The 10,485-nt window shown below is 47.5% G+C and overlaps 1 protein-coding gene across 2 annotated transcripts in view; it reads right to left on the bottom strand.

The window, feature by feature from the left end:
* The window catches only part of Itgb5 (integrin subunit beta 5), a 118,355-nt gene that overhangs the window by 30,522 nt on the left and 77,348 nt on the right, over window positions 1–10,485 (bottom strand). For both annotated transcript variants that reach the window (XM_021208922.2, XM_021208923.2), the window contains exon 9: window positions 9,682–9,816. In XM_021208922.2, the coding sequence (XP_021064581.1) occupies window positions 9,682–9,816 (135 nt within the window). The remainder of the gene's footprint in view (window positions 1–9,681; window positions 9,817–10,485) is intronic.

Genomic DNA, 10,485 nt, shown 5'->3' with positions numbered 1-10,485 from the left:
GAAGGAAGGAAGGAAGGAAGGAAGGAAGGGGAGGAGGGAGGGAGGGAGGGAGGGAGTTGGGTTGATTTAGGAAGAGTTTCTAACTTTACAGTTTCTTACAAGCTGCCATGGAAGCAGACAGCAAGGCAGACCTAGCAGGGTGGCAGACGGCACCACCTTGTCTATTAGCTGCTCATAATCTGGAGGGGAAGGGAAGCTCGCTTTGATTCTTCCAGGAGTCAGAACATGAGGACATACCAACTCTGCCTCTCCCTCCTCAGAGAAAAGCGCCCTGTGGGGAATGGGATGCGCAGAGGTGCCTCAGAACAAGCCACAGACATGCAGACAGGCAGGTGGATGGTGACAGAGCCTCACTGAGACGGACCCCTCTGGAAGTGGGGATCCCTTCCTGTGGCAGACATGCTTGGCCACTCCTCCAAGTGGTCCCTTATAATGGGTGATGTCTTTCTTTCTCAAGACTCCTCGGATCATTCTGGGCTTCAGAATGGGCTGGGCAGTCCCCTGTAAGCCAACCTTTAACAGCTTTGAACAGTTGTCCTCGCTTCAAGGGAGCCAATGATGTCAGAGGGGCTGTGAATGTGTCTGTTTATATAGTGAGTGGGGGTTGTGCTCTCCCAGAACAGACCTGCACCCTCCTAGTGCATCGCCGCCCAGGAAGGGAACAGAGAAGATGCTCATGGACATATCAGGGTAGGAAGCTTGGTGGTGGCGGTGCACACCTTTCATTCTAGCACTTGGAAGGCAGAGGCAGGCACATCTCTGTAAGTTTGAGGCCAGCCTGGTTTATATAGCTAGTTCCGCATAGCCAAGGTTACATATAGAAAACCATGTCTCAAAAGACAAACAAAAAACCAAAAAACAAAAACAAAAACAAAACCTGAACAACTGGGCAGAGAGGTGACAGCCTGGCTTAATCCAGAGACAGCACGGTGATGACTCCCAAAGTGATGGCCGTAGACTTCTCCAAATTCTCTGCTTTGGACTGGGAATGTGCTGAGCTTGCACACAGGCAGGGTTTCAGGGCTGAGCCTCAGCAAAGTTATCTACGGGGCCATGAAGAATGCAGGGAAGCAGAGCCTTTGAGTGCCCAATGCCATCCCTTCCCTGTGACCTGCAGGAAGCGGCTACTTTCTGCCGCTCTCTGTGCCTGGCAAATGAAGAGCTAGATGCAATAAACTGCGAAGGAATGGCCCGCTGCCAGAGCCAAAGGCACTCCGCTATGAGGCTCCAGTGAACACAACCTTCCCCATGCAGATCCCCCTTTGTCAAGGGAGAAAGTAAGAAATTAAGGAGAGGGGGAGGGGAAGGGAGGGGAGAGGGGAAGACATACAGAGAGAAACACACTCTTCAGCCTTGCCCACACGTGCCAGGACAAGTGGAAGTGTTAGGAGCCTGTGAGTTAGAGTTGAGACATGGACACTGCTTGGCTGAAAAGTCAAGAGGGCGTGGCTTCCCAGTAGGGCCTCCTCGGTCAAGGCTTCTATCCAGTGGAGGAGCTATCTGCCTGCCCTGCAGTCCGCTGTCTGATGACCAGAGAGAGGCGATGTCTGTGTCAGCCACTGGCTCTTGCTGGACACAGGAACGCTATCAAAAGCCTGTCCGTCGGGGAAAGCAAGTAGGTCAGTGTTGCTCACCACCCCATCCCCCGTGACAATTCTGTTTTCCAACTGGATTAGCAAAGAACCCAGAGAGGCTAGAAAGCCCTGGAGATTCCTTGGCTTCCCTCCCTTGGTGGCAGAGGTCTCAGGATAAGCACCGATACCGAGGGCTGCCCGGGTCCTGGAGCCTTTCCAGGTTCCCATTCCAAAACTCAGCCTAGAGGACGGTCACAGCTGCTGCAGCCATCCTGGCCAGACGGGTGACTCAACTTCATTGGGATGATTCTGGTTCTCTAATGGGAACCCACCCTCCCAAAAGGGGAGTTGCCCAAACCCCACACAAACTCCCCAACCCTGGGGTTCTGCAGATGCCAAGTCTACTCAGCTCTTAATAAAACAAAAAGCTGAGAGAGGCTCAAAGTCCAGGGCCCAGAGGAGTGAGCAAGAGCAGGGTGTGTGTGTGTGTGTGTGTGTGTGTGTGTGTGTGTGTTTGTGTGTATGTTGGCGTGTATTCCGTGAAAAGGCTCTAACGGTGGCTTACTGGGCCCTTTGTGCAGGGTGCTCATGCTAGCTGGACAGCCAGCCACTTGCATACCAATTTGTCAACGTTAGTTCTTTAGAACACAAGTTAAATTCCTGGGGTGTACTCAGGTCAACTCAGCCCGGCTTGCTGGCGAACGGACGGGGTGGGGGGTGTTAGAAGATCATCTAAGAACTTAGAGAAGGGAATCTCGCCAGATTCAAGGCTCCAGGCTTTAATGTAAGGATGGCTTCTCTTTCAGGACATCCTCATTTCACCTACTGCCAAGTCTCCTGCTTCTTAGTCGTAAGACCACCTCTGTTTGGAAAGGACCACAGGCACTGCCTGCCTCTCCCTCCCCTTCACAGGAAGCTGCTATTACACGAAGTGAGATCTACTTAGTCCGTCTGTCCCAGTGCTGCCTTGGTCTCCACTGTTGTCCCCAGACTAGACCGTGACAGTACCTGCTGACAGCTGAACTGTCTAACCCCTAGAGTCCCAGAGCCTTCGGCGACCATTCCCTAACATGTCCCTTATCCTAACTTGGGACACCCAGGAAAGAACCTACTGCCAGGGAGTGGCCAGGCCCTTAAGCTTGACACTCATATACGAATCCTGCTAGTGTGGGCCAGTCATTGTTCCTTAGTCCCCAGCCTATTCCTCTCAGTGCCACAACCATCAGTCTCAGCAGTTCTCTGACCCCTCCGTCCGGCCACAAAGGGCGGTGCTCTTCTCTCCCTAGCAAATTCCCTCAACCACGGCCTTCTTCTTGCCTTATTCTCCAGGGTTCCTACCAGGAACAGACTCCACTGTCCCTCTGGGTTTCAGCTCTAATAGCCTACTCCTCTTCTTTGCCAAACCGTTTTTCCTTGGTTACAGGAAGATCGACTTGTATAAGCACTCAGTCTACTGTGACTCTGTCTCCTCATCTTTGCAGCCTGGCGAGCAGATCACCAGCACATAAACATTTTTTTTTTTTTTTTTTTTTTTTTGGTTTTTCGAGACAGGGTTTCTCTGTGTAACCCTGGCTGTCCTGGAACTCACCTTGTAGACCAGACTGGCCTCTAACTCAGAAATCTGCCTACCTCTGCCTCCCAAGTGCTGGGATTAAAGGCGTGCGCCACCACCACCTGGCTGCACATAAACATTTACCAACAGTAATCTCAGTAGATCTCAGTTGCCAGCACAGTCACCAGCAAGCTGGGACATCCATCCCTGTGATAAGCATGGGGTAGCATACCTGGCTGCCAAAACTCAAACTCTTGGGAAAGTACAAGCCTTCAGGGGCCTCTTAAGAGCATTACACAGGTGTTATTTGAAAGTGTGTCCCCGCTGCCTCACAGACAGGAAGAAGTGCAGGACCCTCCCAAACACATACACAGCCCAGTAAGAAAAAAAAATTTTTTTTGAGGCTACCAGCCAGGACAGGGCTCTCTGTCTATCACTCTTTGTCTCTGTCTCTGTCTCTGTCTCTCTCTCTCTCTCTGTGTGTGCGCGCGTGGGCGCACACGCGCGCATATTTTCTTGGGTTTCTTTTCAGAAGATTGTGAGCTTAGTTTTACACTCTACTACTGCTGTCTTAAACTCTCAACACTTTTTAAAATTTATTTTTAAAAGTTACATGTAGGTTAAGAGCACTGACTGCTCTTCCAGAGGTCCTGAGTTCAAATCCCAGCAACCACATGGTGGCTCACAACCATCTGTCATGAGATCTGATGCCCTCCTCTGGTGTATCTGAAGACAGCTACAGTGTACTTATATATAGTAAATAAATAAATCTTTAAAAAAAAAAGTTACATGTAAGTTAGGAATGGGACTCACAGCTTTAGTCCCAGCACTCAGGAGGCAGAAGAAGGTGAATCTCTGACTTCGAGGCCAGCCTGGTCTACAGAGTGAGTTCCAGGACAGCCAGGGCTACACAGAGAAACCCTGCCCTGAAAAACACTAACGTAATTAATTAATTTAATTATGACATGTATGTGCATCTGTGTGTGGGTGTGTGCACATGTGAGGCAGGTCCTCTCAGAGTCCAGAAGATGGTACTGGATCCCCAGGAGCAGGAGTTATGGGCAGTTGTAAGCCACCCAACATAGGCGTTAGGGACTGAACTTGGGTCCTCTACAGGAGCCGTATCTCTCCAGCCCCTTAAAATTCTCACTCTTCAGACCTCCCACGTCATAGCACCAGACTCAGTCAGTCTAGAAAGACCTACTCTCATGCTCTGCACAACCCAGTGGACAGTGCCACACCCAGCCCAGAAAAAGAGTGCCTCTGTGCAGACCTCTACATCCAGACAACAAGACCCACACAGCTCTAGCCAGAGAGGCCATGTGACTCCGGCCCGTGGACACTGGGACACTCCCAGGACAGAGAGAAGACAAAGGCCCAGCAGAGAGGCTTGCCTGAAGACCGGCTGCAATTTTCACAGGGCTATGGCCACTGGATCCTAAAGACGGACCAAAGGCAACTTCGGTGGTGAAAACACTGTCTTTAATCATCTGGTTACAACAGACATGTCTCAATGCTGAGGAAAGTTTCCATTTAAAATCTTTTATTTATTCCCCCCCCCCCGATTTTCAGACATGAGATTTCCTAAGCTCTCCCAGCCAAACAAATGAGAGCTGTGCACAAGTGTGTGGGAGCAGAAATTATTCCACCCCAAGCCCCTGCAGCTTTCACTACACTGTGCCTACAGAGAAGCCTACAGAGAAGGCCTGGGCTGTGGCGTTGCGAGTGACTTGGGTCTTACTGCTGCCTGCTGCTCACCAGCAGTGGGACCTGGGGCCAGTTTCTCAGGCTCCTCTTCAAGCCCCAGGTTTTTTTGTTTTTTTTTTTTTAAAAAAAAAAAGGTTTATTTATTTATTATATGTAAGTACACTGTAGCTGTCTTCAGACACTCCAGAAGAGGGAGTCAGATCTCGTTAAGGATGGTTGTGAGCCACCATGTGGTTGCTGGGATTTGAACTCAGGGCCTTCGGAAGAGCAGTCGGGTACTCTTTTTTTTTTTGGTTTTTTTGAGACAGGGTTTCTCTGTGTAGTCCTGGCTGTCCTGGAACTCACTCTGTAGACCAGGCTGGCCTCGAACTCAGAAATCCACCTGTCTATCCCTCCCAAGTGCTGGGATTAAAGGCGTGAGCCACCACCGCCCGGCGAGCAGTCGGGTACTCTTACCCACTGAGCCATCTCACCAGCCTGAGCCCCAGGTTTTAAACCCATGCATTAACAGGGAAAAATATAGTTCACTGCAAAGCTGTGGGAAGAGACAGAAACCAGTGGCTGGCTAGATGGCTCAGTGGGTAAAGGTGCTTGCTGTTCAGCCTGAGGACCTGAGTTCAATTTTTAGGACCCATACAGTGGAACAGAACCCACTCTTGTAACTTGTAACATGATCCCACACTCACATAAACACACATAAACACACATAAAATAAATAAATGTTAAAAAAAAAGAAGAAGAAAAAAAGAAAAGAGAAGAGAAGAGAGGAGAAGAGAGGGGAGGGGAGGAGAGGGGAGGAAAAGGAAAGGAAAAGAAAAGAGAAAAGAGAAAAGAGAAAAGAGAAAAGAGAAAAGAGAAAAGAGAAAAGAGAAAAGAGAAAAGAGAAAAGAGAAAAGAGAAAAGAAATTAGTAGCAAAGCCCCAACTGGGCACATTTTAAGTTCCTATATAGAGGTAGCTAACAAGGCTCCCTGTGACAGGGAGGCTGTGACTAAAATAGGACTTAATCTGGCTGAGCTTCGGGCAGGCTACTCCCATCCTAGAATCCCCAGCTGTCCATCAGCAGTACAGTATTCTGTCCTCACCAACGTTGATGGCTGTGTGAACTCAATGACAAGGACATTGTTTTTGAAACGTCCATGGTGGAAGGGGTTATGGGTGTCGGGTGGTGCCGGGTGCGTGCTACAGAACAGGGAGCCTTAGGTCTGCGCTTTCATTTCATCAATCCTGTATTAGATTCCCTGGTCTGTCACACGGGTAACGTCTTCCTCGCAGGAAACTAATAGAGGAACAGAGAAATGTTCGCTGTTCAGTCTGTTTCCAGTCTGTCATGGGGTGAAATGTATTTTCTCTTCCCCAAACTAAGATCCTTGCAACTTCCCTACGCTACCCTAACCCTAACCCTTTCCTAAGGATCTCAGATCCACTCTGCCTCATGGTGGCCCCAGTTTTCTTGCTGTTTTTTTCCTAAGCATGGTGACATACGGTTGTCACTTTTACTTCTAAACAGACTCCACCACAAGCAGTGCAACCCGAAAAGAAGAGAAATACTATTACCTCTGGGGTTCCAAAGGTCTACGACCGCAGCCCCAGGGGGCACACCACTTATGATGGTTAAGCTTTCTATATTACATTTCTTTATTGAGGTGGAGAAAGGGGTCCGGTGGCGTGGCACAATGCGCAGGTCAGAAGACAATTTTCCGAGTGGGTTCTCTCCTTCCACAATGTGAGTCCCAGGGACTGAACTCAAGTGGTCCATCAGGTGTTTTGACCCTCTGTGCCACCATCTCACCCACCCTTAGCATGTCATTCGTTTTTTTTTTTTTTTTTTTCTTTTCTTTTTAGGCCCAGTCTCACTCTGTAACCCAGGTTAGCTTAGAGACTCTATCATCAAAAAAAACCACCAAAAATAGTACCAGAGCATATATCCTTTGTCCTATTAATACTCTAAACTAGATAAGATACTAATTATAATTAACTAATTAATTATAACCTACTTTTTAAAACTATTTTTAAATCGTAGCTTTCCTGTTTTATAGGATAGGCTGTTTGCCCGTGACCTTCTCCGTATTTGATAAACAGGCCTGCCCGTGGCATATAATCACAGGCAGACAATATATGTCTGAGCCTCTGTCAAACCATCCCTTATAGGAAGCAGGTTCATAAGTCTGCCTGACCACTGATGCCCAGTGTTACCACTCCACACACCCCATGCAGATAAGATCTATAGAATTTGCTCATGTGTTCTTTTTCTACTTATGGCTGCTACCTCCTGCCATTTCCAGAACTTCCTGTTCGGCTTTGTAGTAACATTTGTTATTTAATTTGGGTCTGGGATGCACAGAGCACGGCACATGTGTGGAGTCTGAGGACAGCTTGTGGGAGTCAGTTCTTTCTTTCCACTGTGTGGTTCCAGGAATCAAGCTCGGGGCACCACCAGGCTCGGAAGCAACCCTAAGCCATCTCTCCAGCCACAACTCTTTAAACTCCACGGCTTCAACGAGACTTCTGTTTTTTCTTAAATCATCTTTTCTTTTCGCTTTTGTTTTTGTTTTTTCGAGCAGGGTTTTTCTGTATAGCCCTGGCTGTCCTGGAACTCACTCTGTAGACCAGGCTGGCCTCGAACTCAGAAATCCGCCTGTCTCTGCCTCCCAAGTGCTGGGATTAAAGGCGTGTGCCACCACCATCCGGTTCCTAAATCATCTTGATTAAAAAAATCACGGGGGTGGGGAATGGAATATGGAGTATAAAAAATAAATTAAAAATTTTAAAAAAAGTTAAAAAAAAATCACTAGTGGAACTAGAGAGATGGCTTAGCACTTAAGAGCACTGACTGTTCTTACAGAGGTCCTGAGTTCCATTCCCAGCAACCACATGGTGGCTCACAGCCATCTGTAATGGGATCTGATGCCCACTTCTGGTGTGTCTGAAGACAGTGACAGTATACTCACATATATAAAATAAATAAATCTTTTTCTGTAAAAGAAATCACTATAATTTATCTAAAGAATAGAAGTACAACTTTTGACAATTATTCAAGCGATAGTCTCTTTTATGGTTCCAGAAACACTTGATACAATTGTATACTAATATGTTGAAGGTAGGGACTGTCACCATTTCTATTGTGTCCACAGGAATTTAAGCACCAAGACCATCTTCTATTTGCACAAATTTAGTTATAAATGTATCACTTTGGTCTTTGATAAACTTTTGAGCTTGTAAGGACTCTCCTGACAAACTGACCTTTTCAAATTGGTAAAAGCAAAATGTATTTGGGGAAATCTGTCTGGGAGAACCATTGGCTTCTTAGTCATTAGGGCTCCCTACAGTCTCACCTTCCAGACGGGATTTGAACTGCCTCATTTGGTGGTAGGGTGCCACTGTAGGATTGTAAAAAGGTAGGACTGGTTCCCTGTGTGTTGTTAAGTGGGTGAAGGGCCACTTAACATGGAAAACAGGAAGGAAGAGAGAAGAGGCTAGAATGTCCGGGCTAGATGTAAGCAGATACTCCCGAGTCCTCCTAAGGCAGGAAGTACGGGGCTATTGCCACCTTAGCTGGCAGTAGTGCCCAGAAGATGCTCAGAGTCTCTGAAGTGTGCAAGGAAGCTTTCCCTCACGCTATTTTCTAAGGAAAGGCATGGTCACCAAAGCTCACTGGAGGGGGCTAAAGAAATGGATGGCTCAGTTGTAGTAAGCATGCACCACTCCTCCAGAGTACGAGAGTTCGATTCCCAGGACGCATGTCACGGAACTCACTGCCACCTGTAACTCCAGGCCAGAGCCTCTGCGGGCACCTGCACTCATGTGTATGTACTTAGCATAATTAAAAATAATAAAATAATAAAACATGGGGCTGGAGAAATGGCTCAGCAGTTAAGAGCATTGGCTGCTCTTCCAGAGGACACAGGGTTCAATTCCCAGCACCCACATGACAGTTTGAAACTATTTGGAACTCCAGTTCCAAAGGATCTAACATCCTCACATAGACATGCTGCAGGCAAAACACCAATACACATAAAAATAAATAAATATTAAAAAAAAATAACGGAGGAGATGGAAGAGGACGGTGGTATTAATTAATAAAATAGTAATTAAAAAAGCATGAATACTAAAAATAAAGAAAAGAGAAAAATTTTAAATGCCATTGGGATAGTCTCTATAGTCTGTCTGCTAGCAGCAGACTTCCAGAAGGTGTGTGGACAATCTTCCAGTCACCATTGATAGCCTGTGTTACCATGGGCACATTGGTGTCACCACTCCCCAGTGCTTTCCTTTGCCATCTTGGTTTGGCATCATGGCTACACCTTTTATCTTTCACCTCTGTAGATCAGACTAGTGTCAAAAACAATCTTCTCACCGTGACGCATCACGTGCCGCCACGCCCCGCCTATGCCTTCACACCATTGCATCTTTACCTTTACATACATCATTTATATCCGTTAATCTGACAGGCATCTGTTCCCTCCACGGCTGCAGGATACCCCTCAGTCTCATCAAGTAAGAGGAGATGCATGGAATAGGAGTCAAATCTCCTAGACTCCTGTCAATATTCTTCCACCTGACTAGATCCCTGTCAAGCTAAAACAATAATGGCTGAAGCACCAAGGGCGCAATGTCACTGAGGACCCCTCAGCTGGCAGTGCACTGAGAGGGTCTGTGGACAGGAGCCCCGCACCCAATCCTGCTAAGACTTTGCACACAAAATGCACAGTGGTTTGGAAAGCATGCTGGACTAGAAGACAGAGAGCACAAGTTTCTAGAGGACTCCAGGGAGCTACAAAATTGTCAGATTCAGAGAATAATTACCCAAGCGATCAAGAACTCTTATAAACTAGGAGTGAACACTTACCGTGTCCCCAATCTTCAGACCCTCACACTTTCTCTGACCAGGGTAAGATACGCCATCTTGGCAGGTGGCAGTGAAGAAGAGATTAAGGTCTTCTGGCTGATCCCACACCGACAGCTCCACTTTAGCCCGGATGCTCTGAACGAAGGGAGAAAAGAAAGCCCTCGGTACTTAGAAACAACCACGGAAGGTGTTCCCCACAGTGGCTTTTGCATATTGCATGGTTTCTTCTAACCTCAGGAGGTTCAAGCCAAGTTAGAGACAGGAGGCTTCCCACGCACCTGGCTTGGGCCTCCCTCTGTGAGCTTGGAATGGTTCATAATGGTCTATGTGCGAAATGATATATCTTCCTCAAAAAACTTTTGCTCTGTCTCCCTCTCACCTCTTCAGGGCCACCTCTTATGCCTGTCATCAGTTTCAGGCACATAATTACTAAAATCTACCCGTGTAGTAGGCTCTAGGCTTTGGGTTTATCCATGCACATATAGGCACACGGGCACACACATAAACCCAGGACAACAGCTCTTTGCCCAATGTCTCTTCTGCCTACCCCCCAGGCTAGGTCCTTACTATCCTGCAAAGACAGTCCCCCCTCCAGGTTCCACCTGGCCTTTCTTCATACTCAAACCCATCCCTTACTATCCCATGAGTCTGAAACTACATTATCCTTATTCTTCTCTGGGGTTCAGAGAAGAATATTATTCTTATTCAGCTGTTCAAGACACTGACTGACACAAAGACTATGGAAAAGTGATATGTCAATGCAGAAAAGAACAAAGGGAGGGAGGGAGGGAGGGAGGGAGGGAG

Source organism: Mus pahari, chromosome 12, assembly GCF_900095145.1.
Source record: "Mus pahari chromosome 12, PAHARI_EIJ_v1.1, whole genome shotgun sequence".
In the NCBI taxonomy this organism is placed as follows: domain Eukaryota; kingdom Metazoa; phylum Chordata; class Mammalia; order Rodentia; family Muridae; genus Mus; species Mus pahari.
This window is presented reverse-complemented; position numbering and strand designations above follow the sequence as displayed.